The sequence below is a fragment of the Notothenia coriiceps genome, unplaced genomic scaffold, assembly GCF_000735185.1.
Source record: "Notothenia coriiceps isolate Sejong01 unplaced genomic scaffold, NC01 NC01_scaffold00017902, whole genome shotgun sequence".
Lineage (NCBI taxonomy): Eukaryota > Metazoa > Chordata > Actinopteri > Perciformes > Nototheniidae > Notothenia > Notothenia coriiceps.
In genome coordinates, this window is record NW_011350603.1 from 103,685 (window position 1) to 121,375 (window position 17,691).

Genomic DNA, 17,691 nt, shown 5'->3' on the forward strand with positions numbered 1-17,691 from the left:
CCACACCTGTTGAGCTAAAGCGAGGAATCTTGGCCTCTAATGAAAATGCATTGCTGCCGTTGTTGCCCCAGAGCCTTGGCTGGAAAACGGCAGGTGATGAGGGCACATTGGATGTTGCAGAAGCAGATTTTCTCCTTTCTGCACCCAGGCTGCTGTGGTACTGCATGCTGAGCAGCTTAGCCCGCAGCTGGGTGTTTTCCTCACTGAGAGCCAGCAGCTGCCCATCCACCATCAGCTCGCTCAGCCTCTTCTTCTCCCGGGACCGCCTGGCCGCCTCGTTGTTCTTTTCCCGCTTCACCCAGTAGTTTGAGTCCTTCTTCTCGTTGGGGATCATCTCCCTCTTGCGGCGGGTCACGCTGCTGCTGTACCCCCGTAAGTTCAGGAGGTGTCGAGCCAGCACGGAGCGGGACTGGGTCACCGGGAGGAGGAGACCCGGGTCAGGCTCCGTGCAGCCGCTGCTCTCCACCGAGGAAGAGGAGGGCTGACACGGAGCCACGGCCCCGGGACCGGCACGGCTCCCCGGTGTTGACATGGCACTACAGGAAAAAGTTTAAACAACTTTTTTTTCTTTTTTTTTTATAAAAATGACTCCTTAATTGATATCTTAAAAGACACTAACACCTTTAATTTAATGAATATATAATGTAAACATTAACAATAATACAACTTTTTATTTTGAGTTAGCTTTATGGAAATTATAAAGGTAGGCTATTATTCTAATGCCATTGATTATAATACAAAACATTAAGTTAAAAAAGCAGCTACATTAAATATTGCATGTCTTTCAATGAATATAGCTCTATTCAATAACATGAACGATTTCAATTGGCTATGTTAAAACACAAATGTTTCGCCTGCATTCAACTTAATATTCAAGATTAGTACTTTTAAGTCTACTTTAGCACAATGTATAATTGCAGGATTTTAGCATTTAGTGAAGTTTTGCATTGTGGTATGTAGCCCACCTGAATGATTTGGGTACTTTTGCCCCCACTTAAATAATTATTTTCGGCTTAACCGAAAAGATGACTAGTGTCTTAGCCCAATATTTATTTTGAGACATGGTTACATTCAACCTCAAGTAAGCTTAAATAGCCAAAGTAGGCCAGTAGTTTGATGGCAGCAATGTTTTGTCTCAGACTCCCACAAACCAATGCTGAATGTTCGACAGTGTTACAGAGATAAACCCGCCGCACTGACCTGATTGATATAGGATGCCACCTGAGAGGATTTGGAGGAAAGGATCAACTTTGCGAGAGCTTCTTGTAATTCTGCAACACACACAGTTAAGTACAGAGTTTGACGTTGCACTCGATTACATTTTCTTGGTTATTAAGAAGTTTGTGGATGTTGAGACTGCGCTTACCTGTCAATCACAGACTGATCGGTGCTGAAGAGAGCAGAGCTGAGGGGTCGTGCGCACATTTACTGAAGACACGCAGCCAATCGCGTTGTTTCCTCGCGCTGTAATGCCGTGGAAACTGATCGCAACTTCACTTTGGAGAGCGGAAGTCCAAGACACGTGTGGCCACGATCAAACCAACAGGTGATACTGAAATGAGTCACTTTGGATCAGCTGCCCTACTTTTGTTTTTGTTGAACTATTGCACATTGATTCGCTCTTTAATCCGCACATTGTCTGCACAACAGTGCACGGTTGAAGCTTTATTTACTAAACTGTACTTATAACAGAGTTTACAAATGTGTTTGCATTAAAACCTGGGATACATTGGATTGATTGACGATGAATAAAGTAGTAATTTCAAATATCTTTTAAAATAATATACAAATAGGAAACATATGGTATATCCCTTTTTAATTAACAATGTTGATTTAATGAGGTAAATAAGAGTTAGCCTGATGGCAGGAGGCACGTGGCGCAGTGGATAGAGCATTGGTGTTGGGACAAGGGGGTCACAGGTTCAAACAGGTTCCAACCCCTGTCCCTGGGCAAGACATTTCACCCCAAATTGCTCCTGTGGGGATTGCAGTATTGAGTATGTAAGTCGCTTTGGATAAAAGTATCTAACAAGTAATATGTAATGTAATGGCACTATAACACATTATTAATATCCTCAACAGTTGCTACCACATCTACCATGCTGCCACACTGTAAATGCTTCATCTTTAATTCCTCCTCTCTGAGGCTTTGCATGGTCTATCCCTTTGGTTTATCCATCCGTCTAAACAATACTACAAAGAGTTTATGTTGACCTAAAAACACATGACAGTTATTTTAACTTATTATGCTTAATGTTACATGTACTAATGTTAAAGAGATCACCCCCAAAATCCCCCAAATACATATTATACCTCTTAGAGATATCAATCTGATGGTTTATTGTGAGCTATTGCCTTCTTTCATATAACATTTAACCACATGGCTCTTACCTTGTGGTGCTAAGGGTGCCAAATCGGCTGCAACGTCTCTTTCCAGAAATCTGGTTAAAGACAGAACATTCTGACCAAAACTCACCTTTTTAGATGCATTTGTGATTGATGCCGTGTCCTTTTGATAAATGTGGTTTTATTGCTCGATTTCAAATATTTCTATCTTATTTTTTTAAAGCGTCTTTGAAAGCGTTTGATAAATAAAGTGTATTATTATTACTCAAAATAATCCTCCATCCTTGTTTTGATCAGTTTTGTGTAGAAACTATTACTGTATCACTTTGCAGCATTACGCTTGCTGCAGCTACTAGTGGAATAAAGGCTCATAATAATGGAGTGAGAAGTAAACATTAATTGCGTCTTTCATCTTTCATAACAAAACAGCTTCTCCCCTGAAGTTGTGAAGACCCCTTATCGGAATCGCACGACCGCACTCAAAAATGAACTGAAATGGAAAACCACACTCTTATTGTATAAGACCACTTTTTTGCAGTTTAGATTTAGCGGTGGTTTGCTGAGTTTGGGGGCTGTCCTCATCAGGTTGGAAGCTGCACCGCCTGCTCGGTGTTTTTACAAAACTCCAGCAGAATTTTCTGTCTGACTCACTGTAACCACAGATGCCAAAGTCAACCATGTTCCAACAGTCAGGTTAATCTTTGAGTAAAACCTAATCGCAAGATTTCAAAAAAGTCCATCAAATATCAGATTAACAAAATAAAGAAGCAGAAAACAAGTTGTATTTATTACTATTCCTCCTCCAGGTGTATTATACATGTCAAATGTTTCACCTTTAGGGATGAATTAATAAGAATGCAGAACTGATTTATCAAATTATTCAAATTTACATTATGTTATCTGTGCCCTTTGAGGTTGACTCATTGTCACTGTTTCAATGAACTTGTTTACAAAGTATTGTGGTATATCAAGGTGCCTATATAATTTGTACCACCTCGACTTTCTCATTGTCGGGCACCCCCCACATCCTGACTGCATGTTGCAGAGGATTGCTCTGCATGTGTGGGATCTATATTGAGCAACACATTTCCTTTAGGGTTGGTAACAATAGTTACGTTTCTCACTTATGGGACACTTAGCTGCTTGTTACCTAAACATGCAGTGGGCCTTCCCCCACGCCTATGTAGGTAACTGCTGACTTTATAATGACACTTTTCATATTGTCAATTAGTGCCTTTTTTAAAAGACCAAAATCAACAAATCTTTATTATTATACTTTCTCTATAGTTTGAACACTTACTTTCCCAGCACAAGACACTGAGCCCATGTGTTCACAAAAAACACATCAATCTTTAAACAGATCATGAATTTGTTGTTTAGAAATTTAAAAAGGCTCCATGATTTTTTTTGGTCGCTATAATTGTTAAAAAGGAATGTATTTACTTGGGACTACTCTCAAAAGTGGACTAGGCCATACCCTTTTTATGTACCTTGTATATCTTTGCTTTTCATTTAGCCAGTATTCCTCTTAATCTACTTTGGTAGCACTTAATACCCATAATTAGTTTGTGTTAAGCATTGTGTTGAGCTATTTTCCATCATTTCCTGGTTAAATTATAATGTTTGTTTATGTATTTACTCTTTCCAGTAGTTAAAGGGAGTGCCAATCAAACCTTATTTTCATGCAATTGTGATTACATTTGATGTGATTTCAACACAATAGGATTCCACTGAAAGGTTATAAACTATTGAATGAATGCCTTGTACTCGATATAGAGCAGGGGAGTCAAACTCAATTTCATCGCGGGCCACATCAGCATTATGGCTGCACTCAAAGGGCCGGTTGTAACTTTAAGACTATATAAATATATCATATTTATATAAAATAATGTATTATATTGCATTATTTTCCTCTGCATTGGATTATTATCGGATAGGCTAATAACTTCATAATTAACTACGTCTGAAAGCAGAAGTCTAGGGAAAATAATTGCAAGTCTCTTCAGTGAGAATGTCACAAAATGATTTAAAAAGAAAAGCCAAATTCTGTAAAAAAAAAAAAAGGTCAAAATCCCCAAAATTAGGGACATTTGAAAAAAATAAGTGCATTTTTTTTTTACAGTGACATTTTGAAAGAAAAGTAACATTTTCAAAAAAAAGTCTAATTTACAAAAACAAATTCTAAGAAAAAAAGAATATTTAGAAGAAAAAAAGTCAAATTCTGATTAAAAAAAGTCAAATTTAAGATGCATTGTGGGACATGTAGTTTACGGGCAACGTGCTTCTGTAAATCGGCATGTAACCGTATTATAAACGTATTATTCTTTGCAAGCTCTTTTGGGGCCACATACAATGAAGTCACAGGCCTTGAGTTTGACACCCCAGATATACTGTAGAGGAACACTGTTTATGCTTTTCCGACAGAAATTGGAGTCGTCTCCTTAAGATTTAGTCAAGTTGCATCCGACCAAACCTGTAAGAAACTCAAAATGACTCGGTGACTCATTATTGAGGATAGGTCTTTTCGCTGTTCCTGTGAACTTTGAGGCTTGTTTTGTCACCCCCGCTCCACACAACACACATACACACACTCCCACACAAAAACCACCATGTTACTTGACAATCTGCTGTACATTGAAACACCACTTCAATGGAAATACCGCTGCTTTGTTTTGGCTTTATCTTAACCTATTTCCCACTCCCTGTATATCATGTCAACCCTTATTTAATTTGTTTCTCAAGGGGTCTGCTGGCTTGATCGCTTCGTTCTTAACTCATGGCGGACTGTTTACCACTTCTTCTTTTGTTTTAAAGGAAGTTAAGCTGAGGGTCCTGCAGTGCTGCACGCATGCATTGGTAAAATAAGGCCCTGGGAAATAAGAGCCTTAAGAAGCTTCCTACAGACCAGGGCTTTCTCACACTCACTGAATTCAGGGTGGGCCATGCACTGCTCAGATCCTGTGAGATACAGAATCAAATGAGAACAAACATTTAGCGCGAGGTGGAAACTTGGCCTGCATTTTTAGCTGTGTGATGTGTTGCATAGAGATGATTAAGGTATCTGTTTTGGGTGGGGTCTTGTCGATCATGCTCGAGTGTAAGGTTTGTATAAAGTGCTGATCATGATGCGGTCAAAACGTGACATTATGCGGTGCTCCTTGATGCTTTCTCAAGTCACAGTTAACGGTAACCTAAGAGAAAAAACAATATTTAGATCATTGGTTAATCTTTGTGGACAACGGCACGGTGATAACAATCAAGAAACAAACCTCACTGTGCTTTACTGACATGACATGTTTGAACAGCTTGCTCTTATTTCCATTTTGTAAAGATCAAAACATGAGGAAGTAGCCCTCGTTATCCTTTCCTCTTGTGTTTGTTCTCACTGGCTTCTGATGCTGCGATGAGAATGTTGATCTTGATGTGACCTTGAATTTTTGGAGTGTGGCGTTTTGTCAATTGGTCAGTTCCAAGCATCTAAAGGTGTTGAAATACGTAAGAAGTGTTACTAATTTGAACAGAGCTCAGTTCCTATTGTCCGAGTAATGTGAGATAAACTTAAGGTATACTGTTTGACCTGCCAGTTACTTTTTGTACACGCACTAGCAGAAACAAACTGTTCACACACATGGTTTATATGTATTTACTTTTCAGCTACAAGGGTCCTAGATGTGGCTTACTGTTACGACCCTGGTACGACATAATTTAAAGGATATGATCAAATGTTTTAAGTCTCTCTTTAAGTTATTGTGTCTTGACTTACTGTGAAGAAGTCCCTTTCCTATGCGAATCCGAATAAGTGATGAAGGAAACAAATCATATCAGGCTTGAAAGATATCGATATAATACCATAAATATATATTGTTTTTTGCAAATAAGAACTGTGGATAGTGTTCCCCATCTCTTACATTTGAAACATATTAGGAAGGGAGCTTTACATCAAGTATTATCAGGAGAAACATTTAGAGTAAAAGCTCTTTCAATGTGACAGTATTGTTTTAAACTATTAAAGCATTTATTTAAGCATTTTATTCCTCAGATGTTTTTGAATCTTTTTTTTATATATTTAAAGCTATTTTAATAAATATTTCAAGTTGTTTAATGTTTTCTATTTAGCTTGGTTGTGTATTTGTTCTGTTATTTTAAATTACTGAATGAAATGTGAAGTACATACATGTTTCATTTAACTATATCCTTTGTCTTTCCCCCCATATTTGCAAAGTAGACATTTGACAATCCCCCATAGGCTTTAAAGGCCTATTCTCCTGCGTGTTTAATGTTGTGAGGTAGCCTTGAAGGGAGCAACGGTTAAGCTGTGGTGGAAAAGCCTGGCCTGTTGAGCACCATCGGCTCATCTCCCTAACCACTGTGCTGCAGAGACAGCTGTAACATCAGATAGGAAAGATCGCCCTAGATATGCACACGCTGACACATACACACGCACACACACACACACACACACACACACACACACACACACACACACACACACTCAAACACACACGCATAGAGACGTAGGATACACACACCTTTAGCTGTTGACATGTGGCATTTGTGGGAAGAGAAGAGACAAAGATATGAAACCACAAATAGTACATTTAACTGACATTTAGTGAACCTATACATTCAGTAAGCTTCCTTTTTTTGCCAGACGTGCTATTGTTTTCAAATTCTCACCCCCTGTGACCTTCATCTGATGGTTAAACTGCAGTGGGTGCTACCCTCCACCAGGTGGCATTAGACTCATGAAGAATGCACATTTGAAACTACAGCATGTTAAATAGAAAATCCATGGCTTGAATTTGTCCAGTTTCTTTACTGAGGCACTTTATATACTGTATGTTCCGTAAGATCCGGTTTTTAAGGGCATATTAATTAAAATATGCTATTTAAAAAATGCAATGTTTCATACTAATCTGAAAGTACTGTACATCACAGATTAATGTAACACTTTAATTTCACTTTTTGAGTGTTTTTGACAGCCCACTGTTAATAGGGTCTGGGGCTCTTGCTTAAACAAACAACTGCTAGACTGAATCCAAGGGTTATTTACTCTTTATTGCACACATTTGATTCCTATTTAGATCATTTTTAGTAAGCGATTGTGGGCACATAGGCCAAAAAAAGCAGTGGGGGAGAGCAGTGGTTGTCATGCCTGCTCATTCTGAATGCATGGTGTCGTACATTCCTGTAAACCAATACTCCCAGATTACCATATTGTCACATCAGGCTTTCCGTGACACCGTTTAATGTTAGTTAGAAAGGTGAGTTAATCTTTAATGTTGGTTTGCTTCCAAAGACTAAACATTTCGTCGTTGTTATAGCTGCATAAAATAACCTAAACAGTTCAGTGATTTGTTCTGCTTTTTCTTCTCTTGTCTAGGCGCCCCTCCTCCACTCCGCTTCCCCTCGTTAGGTGAGGTGCACAGTGTGCGATACCTGAACCTTCACCTGGGAGCGAGATGAGGGCGGGGCCTGAAGCACACAGTCGAAGAGGGAGATGCGTGGAGCGGGTTTGTTTTTATGTAAACCAGCTGAATAATGGTTATGAATACAACCGTGTTACAGCGGTGGACAGTAGAGCTTCATGATTGATGGCTCTGCTTTGCCGCCTGGCTGCTAGTACTATACACTTCCCATGGATAGCACTAGCTAACAACGCAGGTAAGCGTGTGTTATTTAGAATCTGCTGCTTATGGTTCATTTCAACAACACTCCTAACAGCTTTACAAAAAAAGGATTTATAAATGAGAAAATATAATTTTAATGTCCTTTTTTGGGTTTTAATTGACAAATGTATTGCTTGAGAGATAAATGGTGTATCATCAATTACAGTTGATTTATCTCCACGTTAATCCTTTGCAGGTTTGATTCAGATGTTGGATGTGAGCAGCCGGGATTGCTCATCCAGCTTCCTGCAGATTTATCCAGAGGAGTTGTTACATCTTTGAGTATTTCATCATAAAGAAAACAAGCCTCGAGTTGCCTCGAGTGGTTAGTTTAGTTTGAGTGGTGAATCAGGGATGGGTAAGGTCTGTAAAGTTACAACTAGTACGGAAGTCTGATCTGGACAGCCATACTGATATGTTAGCCTTTTGTCTGTTGCATGTTAATTAGCATGGTAACAGTGTAATGAGTTACAAGGATTTTGACTAGAAGGACACAAGCGGCCCTATCACTCTGTTGTCTCCTTCATAACCTGAGTCTACAAGCGTCTCTTCTGCATCCTTTCCATGGAGGGATTTGAATCTGGTACGTTTCCTTTGATATCTTCCATTTCATATTTTTGTTACTCTCCACCTGCTGCTCACTGTTGCTTTATCTCACTGTTGACTTTGAATCATTAGAGGTACCATAGAGGTATCAGTGTTTTTTTTAATTCAAATTAGCATGGTTATATTTAGGTAAGCAGCCTGCATGTGATCTTTTATCTCAATTGAAATCTACTGTAGGGGCATCATGTTTCTCCACCATATGCTATTAGACATCTTCGCCTTCTTGAGGCTCTGACTAGGCAATGCAAGAATCCCTTTGAGGTGTGTTAACAGTGAACAGCAGTACACTACTTATGCCTGCACATTAAAATCCATCTGTTGTCTGCTGTAAATGATACATTACATGATTGCGTGTAAATGTCTCGTAGAGCTAAAGTTCAGGTCCTTCCTTCCTGCAGCGGTCAGACTATACAACCAGCACAGTACAACCCCCCCCCACACACACACACAACAACACAACACAACACAGACAATAACACCCCTTGCTGTTAAATACCAACCAACTATGTGTAATATATATATGCCGTTAATAACTGTGTAATATATACCTGGCTGCTAAATCCTAAGAAGTGTTACAGGATGTGTATTTAGAAAATTATGTAATTTTTTATTATATTTTAGTTATTTTATCATAACTTGGTACTTTTTAATGCATGTAACATGTATAACATTAAGCTGTCTGTGGCTATTTTCTCTGCTGTAACTACGTAAATGTCCCCTGTGTGGGACTAATAAAGGTATTCTGATTCTGATTCTGAGTGTGTGTGACAGGCCTCACGTGGGAGGTGAGGGCGAACAGCAGAAAGCATCACAAACACAAACAGATGAAATCCTGTCTGTGCTTCCGCTGGGGGAGATATGCGGTGAGTCGGTGCTTCCTCCCCTCCACACGGTAACCTAACACCTGTTGGCATGCTGATACATTGAGACACATGTTAATGTGCTAATACATACATCTCCCTTGTGTTTTTCTCTTTTGCTGTTCGTGTCTGTTGCCAGGACAATTTGGTCCGCAGCTACAAGTACTCCCCCCTGACCTTCCTGCCCCTGACGCTGTTCGAACAGTTTCAGCGAGCGGCCAATCTCTACTTCCTCCTCATGGTGGTGATGCAGGTCAGACTGCCTCTCTCTCGCTGCCTCTTGTGCTTTCAATCTATAAAATATGTTATTTATTATTGTTATTTTACAGCAGCAGCTTATATTTTATAATATTGTGGGATCAAATGTTTTTTTTTTTATTGTGCAGACAATCCAAAGTTATGAGAATTATGCCAATATGTTTCTTTTATTGTATTGTTTGCAACATTTTAAAATACACAGACCTAACAAATTACAAACAGTGCAGGAAGAGGCAAACATTTTTTATAAAATGTGAACATTATCGTACAGCGGTCGAATGTTTTTTCTGGCGATTGAGGTACATTATTTAGTTGTGTATGAAAGATATTTGTTGCCCCTTAAAACGGATGGAAAATGGAATGTTCCTTAACCTGGGATATACATATCCAGCTATATATGAAATAGTCTAATACAACTGTAGATATGTTTCTTACGGCTCTGCAAATGTATTTGGTTTGCACGTAACATTGGCCTGAATGTGATATCTCAGAAACACCTTAAAGGAATTTCTTCTAGACATCACAGACATCAACTTGCACCCATGGTTAAACTGATGATATTTTAATGGTCAAATTCATTATAATGTCACAAAACATGTTTGTGCCATAGCTCATGAATTCAAATACTATGACATTTTCCAAGATAAATGAAGAAGTGGTCATCTTTACACTTGGATTTAAACTCCAACTTGACTGGTTGGTAGAGTTTACTACCTGGAGGGGGTAATTCCCGTACTGTAATTAAAGGAGGGTAAGAAATTAGCCTCAACTGAAACAGGATGTCATTCTTTTCAAACACTTAACTTAAATTTGCCTCGTGTAGTTTGACAGAAATCCTCTAAATTCAAGGCCTGCTTTTGACTGTTTAGTCTATTGTGTGCGTATGGTTCATGCAGTATATGCGACTCCTTTCCCTTCTGTGTTTTCCCCATGCTTGTGTGTGGTTTCCAGTGTGTCCCTGTCATCTCCTCCATACCTTTCTACATCACCATCTTCCCGCTTCTCATCGTCCTGTCAGTGAGAGGGCTGAAAGACCTTGCCAACGACATGGTAAGACCACCAACCACTCCGTAGTAACCCTTTCTCTCCTGCTGGGTGGAGTCTAAGTAGGGGGAATATCCCCCCCGTGATGAATCCACCCACCCTCACTCACACAAATGCTAGATCTTAAAACGCAAATATACGACCGGCCTCACTCATGCATTTATGCACCCGGCACTTAAGAATGTGCGCACTCTTCCCTCTCCTTCATTGTCCACATTGACTCCTTGTCCTCTCCTCATTGACAAAACCAGTCATCCCAGTAGCATTAATTTTCTCTCCCATCATTAAAGCTTTTCCTTTGAAATGCAGGCGGGATGTTTTGCATGGAGAATTCTCTAGTTAAGTGCATCACTGAGTTACGGTCGTTAACAGCTCTGGGTGAAACGCTTGCTTGACCCCTCTCTATTGACTAATCATTTAGTGGAGGGTGTAAATCTCCCAGCTGGTGTCACTGTAGAGCCCCGTAATGGCGTTTCTCCTTTCTCCTCTCTCCTGTTCAACCTTTCACGGCCACCATCATTCCCTCTCACACGCTCCCTGTCCATCACTCTTTTTCTCCATCTGTGTCTCACTTCTCTATCTATCTCCTTCTCTTCTCTCATTATCTGTTTGGGTCTCACTCTGCCCATCTGATGTCCAGGCGAGGAGGCGCAGCGACTCTGAGATTAACTCCAGACCCTGTGACGTACTCGACTCCCAGAGGTGAGGACAAAGACGATGTGTTATTCTCTCAGGACTTCCAGTTTGAAACGGCCCTCTAATGAAGTGTGAATGAGTGAATCCCTATATGGTCCTGCTGTGCATTAGAGCAGGGCCAGAACATTTTCCACACTTATTGGAAGACATGAACTATGACCAACCTCTTGATGACATCTTCTCCCGTCTTCAGGGATACTGTTGCCTCGGCTTATTGCCTGAGAGTGTTACCCTCCAGACGATGTGTCTTCTCTTGGGGATTCAGACATCACTTAAAACATTTTTGTACACTACCCTTCAAAGTGTGGTTAATGCTTGAGAGCTGCAAAGAAGAGAATATTTAGTTGTTTCTATGGATAATACGTTTACTTGATTGATCTTGAATGTATATTATTTTAATTAAAGGCCTGCACAGACCATGTTTTGTAAAGACTTTACTTACCGATAAAAAGTAAGCGTTTTAAAAAAATAATATAACATACTAATATTTATGGTTTGTCTTGTGTGTCATGTTTTGCATTTTGTTTTTTTGTTTTTGTATGTCTGTAAGTTGTCGCTATTGTCGGGACCCCCTTGAAAACGAGATGGTGCATCTCAAGGGGTTTATCCCAATGAATACACATTTTTTCTATATATATAATAAAATGGCCTCCATTTGGGTTAGGGTGATTTAAAATGTGATAGTGGATTTTGTTTACACTTCTGTCTGTTAATTTGTGTTGTATGTATACATGGTAGCATTGTAGATTTGTGAACAGCAAATTATATAAAATAAAAGAGCTTGTTTTGTTTGTTCCCCATTTGCTCCTTCCTCATCTGTCCTGCCTCAGTTTCAGCAGAGCGCAGTGGAAGGATGTGTGTGTGGGAGATGTGCTGCGGATCCACAAAGACCAAGTCATCCCTGTGAGATTTCTAAATGATGAAACATTAAATTAACAGAAGTATAGAAAAACAAAAATAAATCTAACCTACCCTTTAGGTGGGATCTTTTATAACTTTAAGTGAGAAATGTCGGCATTAGAGCTGCTAAACTTTTAAATGATAAATATCGGTTTCCTCTCTTTCCTCGCAGGCTGACCTTCTCCTCCTGTGTAGCTCCGAACCTCACAGTCTCTGTTATGTAGAGACGGCAGATATCGACGGGTAAGAAACTCTTTCTGCTCTTTTTATTAAGCTTATTCTGTAGAAAATGAAGGCTTTAATTCATCATGTAATGATAACATGCATGTTTTTATGTAGTCACTTTCTTATAAATATACATGTTTTAGTAGTAACATATATAAAAAAAAAAAAAAAAAAATGGATACTAATTTTTGTTACAAGTTTAAAACGGAAGTGCTTTAAGGTTTATTTCAGAGTAAAGACATTTCCACATTTTCATCTATGCGTGTAACTGCATAGTCCCTTAGCTTCTCATCATTATCTCTTGTCCATGATTCAACTATTAAGTGTTAATATACACATTTTATTTTCTTCATTCAGAGAGAGTAATCTCAAGTTCAGACAGGCGCTCAGTGCTACACACAACCAGCTGACCTCCTACCCCTCAGAGGAGACCCTTGCTGCCTTTGATGGTGAATAAATGTTTTCCATTAAAGGAAATCTCATTCAAAACTAGACGAGTAAACTTCTTTAAGACATTACTTGTCTTAAGAAACAGCGCATTCAACTTTGAATTTTCCAGGTGTCGTTCTCTGTGAGGAGCCAAACAATCGCCTGTACACCTTCAGAGGCCAGATGCACTGGCGAGGAGAGAGTCTTCTGCTGGACAACGAGCACATCCTCCTGAGGGGAACCGTCCTACGCAACACAGAGTTCGCCTACGGCTTGACCGTATACACTGGTACTCGAAGCAAAAACGTATTTAGTTTAGGAAAAAAGAATATGAACATATATTTCTGTGCATTGACTCAGTTAACAGAAAGATTGTATTTCCCTTTAGCAAATGGTTAGTAGAAACTGCCCAACTGGTCTGTTGAGTCTAAACTAGGAAGCAGACAGGAGAAAGAGAAACCCTGAGACGTGGCATTATGCCTCATCGAGGTGTTTGATAACAGAGATAACACTATTACACTATGTGCTGTGTCCATGCCACCTATCCTCATTTCCCCTTCTACTGCAGCCTCCACTTGTTTCAATGACAAATTGTAATATGTGGAATGCATTATACTGCTAATTATGGACAGTACTTAACTCTTGCAGCTGTGTCTTAAATGTGGGTCTGTTAACGTCGGGCAGATAACCGGCTGCTTCTGTCTTTTAAGTGATCATTGATCGGATATTACTGGACCATGCAGAGGTGTCATGGATGACCCTTTCAGTTCGGTCGGAGCAGATCAATAGATCAAATTCTTCCAGAGATGGGGCTTATATCATTCATCAGAGACTGTCTATCGGTGTGACCCCAGTTCAGCCTGATTATAACTCTTCACCCTCCTCACACACACTTGACACAGCCTACTTTAAATTATGCGTGATCAAGGTTGAAGTATTGTTGTTGTAGGAAGTTTGTCCCTGAACATCTTTGAAGACATGGCACACACATATGTCATTTTAACTTTCAGCTGTCTGAGAGTTGGAGACAACATCACTGGAAAACATAATGTGATATCATATTTTATTGATCTTTGCAAGGGAAATTCTCTCTCCCCGCTGACCCTCTCCACAGCCGGGTCAGACACCCCCGGAACTGGTAGAAACTCAGCTTCATGCTCAAGGGCACGTCGGAGGATGCTCACTGACACGAGGGCTTGAACTTTCACCCTCTGGCTGCACAGTGGTCTCCGAACTTGCTCGGACCAGCGGCCGGAGCGGTAGCATCTAAGAGTTTCTGCTCCGCACACAGGCGCAGACAGCAAGATCCTGAGGAACTGCGGGAAACTGAGAGTGAAGAGGACTCGGATGGAGAGAGTTTTTAACCAAGTGGTGATCGGGGTGAGTGGGCAAAGGGCATGTGGGGTGACGAGCACGAGATATCTTGTGACTATAAGACACACACACACACACACACACACACACACACACACACACACACACACACACACACACTATTCTAGCCTGTGTTAGAAGTATTCAGATCAGTAGAAGGTGCCTCCTCATTATGCAGAAAGGCCTGATTCATTTTGTTCCATAAGCAGCTAAACTAAAGTTTTTAACAATGATTCCACTTGTTTAAAAACAGACTCTAATATAAGGATTTTGCATTAAAATGTTCGGCACTGTACAAAATGTAATGAACAAAGTTACTCTAACCTATATTTAGTGAAAGACACATACATGCACACAGACTCACTGAGCTCAGTTCAAGTGTAGAAACCATCATTAAATGTATTAAATACACTTTAGGTGCAAAGATTTCACATCATTGCTCAGAATAAGGACACACACAGACACACACATGTGTCCGACAGACTTGCAATCTTCATACACATTCACTAAAATAAGAACACACACAGGACACAGAAAAGAGAAGCTTCTCGGGCATAATCACTTGCTGTGGCAGAGCGCCAGGCAGTCAGATGTGGCCACATGTCGTCATTGATCCACAACGTGTGAACCTCAGAGTATTTGCAGAAAAAACACTGTAACTATGAAATTAAATTAATATGTTTTTAGAATTTGTAAATTGCCAGTAGACACACTATTATTAATACTGTCTATAAAAGTGTCTAATAAGTGTTTACAAGCACAAGAGGCAGCTGCGCTTTCAGTGCATATTGGCAAAAACGCTTTCTTCCTTTGTCACTTCATCAGTCTTTTGTCAAGGTTTGCCACTAGGGGGATGACTTGTTCTAAGAGGAGGACAGAGTCTGAACTGAGTTGTCTGCAGTGCCTGGTTACCTCTGTGGGGGACCTGCAGCTTGTGATTCCAGGACCAGAGAAGTCGGCTCCTCTCCCAGAGTCAGAGGAAGGAGGGGAGATGATCCTCAGGATAGAATCTGGAAAACGAGAGTTGCAACCAAGAGGACAGATATTCATTTTGGCCCTTTTATGTTCTTCTCATCGGCATTATGTATCATCACTATTTATTTACCGTCTACATACCAGACTCTGAGGATTCTGGAGATACTCCCACCAGCAGCCTCTCTCTCCAGAGGACATGGCTGGATGTTGATGAGTCTGTTTCAGGGCTGCTGGCAGTCTGCTGCCCACTGCTGTCAGAGACCACCGACGCTTCATAGTCCTCCTGCAGATCCCAGCGCAGAGAGTGTGAAGGAGCTGGTACACTACTCTCAGGACCTGGGGAAACATCAACAATCCAATCAATCGGTATCACTCTCCATAGCTGGTTAAACGCTGTTGGCACGTGAGGAACCAGGTGTCACTTCCTGCTGTTGAGCTGACCTTTTGATTGGCTGGTGTTGACTGACGTCTCCACTTCTTGAATAGCACTAAGCTCGTGTTGTTCAGTCATCATCTCCATGATGCTCAGCCTGACACGGGTCACAGGGGGCTTTGCTGCTCGAGGAGGAGGGAGGAGTCCTGAGGGGGGGGCAGATGCTGGGGCAGCAGGGGCATCACTCTGAGCCATGAGAGGGTCTTCAAGGTGGGATAAAGTTCCTCCGTTAGTCTCCTCTAAAGCTCTCAGCAGGGAGGCAAGTAACTGGAGACGGGTCTGCCTGATGCTCCCTGAATCCAAAACTCCTCTGGCAGCCTCTGGGAGTGGCTGTGGGCGAGACAAGGCATCAGGACAGTTGTTCTCCCAAAACACGCACACACACATTAAGCTTGAATCAAATGCACTTCAGTTAATTTCACCTCATCACTCAGAAACAAGCACTGTTGTAATTTGTATTTGTGTATAAACTAAATGATTTGTCTGCTGTACTTTTGCAAAAACATAACAGCAGTGATAGTCCCGTCACTTACTTGTTCTTCAGTTTGAATGAGAGCCTGCAACGTCTCCTTTTGCCGCCTCATCTGCTCCATCTCCACTTCCTGTTGTCGCCTCTCCTCCTCCTGCTGCCTCTGCTGAAGGGCCACCCCCTCCCTCTGCTCCAGCAGCCGTCTCTGGACCTCCTGCAGCTCTGCTCTCTGGACCTCCTGCAGCTCTGCTCTCTGGACCTCCTGCAGCTCTCGTCTCTGGACCTCCTGCAGCTCTGCTCTCTGGAACTCCTGCAGCTCTCGTCTCTGGACCTCCTGCAGCTCTTGTCTCTGCCTCTCCATCCTGTCGTCCTCTGTGGAGCTCAGGGACCCGGTCCGTAGCGAACAATGTGGCAGGGTCACAGGCCTAACAGTTTCTGGAACTGGAGCCAGAGGTGCACCAGAGGTGATGATGGAGCTACTGCCTTGGATTGAATCAGAGGTTGGCTGCAGTCTGATGCTGGCTGAGTGACGTGTTGCTCTCACTCTCTCTGTGAGATGCCCTGTGACTCTCTCCATGATGTTGTCTGTCAGCCAGGCAGTGAACTTCTGGTTCCTGGGATTGCTCGAAATATATTCAACTTCATCTGGCACCAACTTGGAGGCAGAGCTCATATTTGAGCTAGGAGGTTGTGAATATGAAGCTAACATGTCCGACTCTCTTGTGGGAACTTCCACAGGGGTTTGTGCTTTGGCGTGGATGTATGCCTGCGAGGCCGGAGGTGTAGGGAGCTGAAGAGGAGCTGGAGGATGCACAGACTGAACACCGTGCGGAGGGGGGGGAAAGAGGCCTGGAGGCACTGCAGCGGGAAGTAAAGATGTGGGGGTCATGTTGTAGCGAATCCGTAGAGCTCGCTGGTATTCCTCTAGGCGCTGACGGGCCACTTCCACTGACCTCTGGTGAAGGCTGAAATAAAGACCGTCAGCTTTATTTATAGAGCCCAATCTCGGTGCATCAAGGAGCTTTAAAATTAGAGCATACAAAACCCTCCAAACTAAATAAAATCCTCTAAAACTTTATAAATATAGGTAAAAGTAGCACTCAAAGGTTTATTTCTTTGTCAACTGATGAGATTTACTTTTAAACCTAATCGCAAGGAAAAGTGGTGAAAGTGACTGGCTAAATGAATAAATGTAGTTTATATTCAGGATTTAAAAACACACCTGTTTTGCTGCAGCAGTCGCTCTTGGTACTCTCTGATCCTTCTGGCGTGCTCATCTTCGCCTGCAGGAGGCACCAGCTGTCAAAGAGTGAAGAAGCAGATATATACATAAATAGCTGAAGTTATTTTTCTGACGCACTTCACATAAGATATCTTAAAGGATAAAACAGATCTGACAGGAATATT

The 17,691-nt window shown here is 41.2% G+C and overlaps 2 protein-coding genes across 2 annotated transcripts in view; one reads left to right on the forward strand and one right to left on the reverse strand.

The window, feature by feature from the left end:
- The first annotated feature begins 9,397 nt into the window (after positions 1 to 9,397).
- LOC104950713 (phospholipid-transporting ATPase IC-like) lies at positions 9,398 to 14,397 on the forward strand. Its single transcript, XM_010777269.1, has 9 exons — positions 9,398 to 9,484; positions 9,621 to 9,734; positions 10,691 to 10,789; positions 11,424 to 11,485; positions 12,310 to 12,382; positions 12,552 to 12,622; positions 12,962 to 13,053; positions 13,164 to 13,312; positions 14,257 to 14,397. The coding sequence occupies exons 1-9, from the start codon at positions 9,446 to 9,448 to the stop codon at positions 14,395 to 14,397; spliced, it is 840 nt and encodes a 279-aa protein (XP_010775571.1). The 5' UTR covers positions 9,398 to 9,445.
- An 823-nt stretch (positions 14,398 to 15,220) lies between these two features.
- cep295 (centrosomal protein 295) overlaps positions 15,221 to 17,691 on the reverse strand; it is a 10,321-nt gene continuing 7,850 nt past the window's right edge. The window contains exons 12-16 of the mRNA XM_010777270.1: positions 17,507 to 17,583; positions 16,349 to 17,249; positions 15,824 to 16,145; positions 15,524 to 15,718; positions 15,221 to 15,417 (exon numbers count right to left, since the gene is read on the reverse strand). Coding sequence (XP_010775572.1) covers positions 15,221 to 15,417; positions 15,524 to 15,718; positions 15,824 to 16,145; positions 16,349 to 17,249; positions 17,507 to 17,583 — 1,692 coding nt within the window. The remainder of the gene's footprint in view (positions 15,418 to 15,523; positions 15,719 to 15,823; positions 16,146 to 16,348; positions 17,250 to 17,506; positions 17,584 to 17,691) is intronic.

What these genes read in the sequence shown, in the direction of transcription:
- LOC104950713 (XM_010777269.1), top strand. Translation starts at nt 9,446, where the DNA reads ATGAAATCCTGTCTGTGCTTCCGCTGGGGGAGATATGCG. An exon ending in AAGACCTTGCCAACGACATG is followed by an intron (nt 10,790 to 11,423) that starts GTAAGACCACCA and finishes TCTGATGTCCAG; the next exon opens with GCGAGGAGGCGCAGCGACTC. An exon ending in AGTTCGCCTACGGCTTGACC is followed by an intron (nt 13,313 to 14,256) that starts GTATACACTGGT and finishes CTGGCTGCACAG; the next exon opens with TGGTCTCCGAACTTGCTCGG.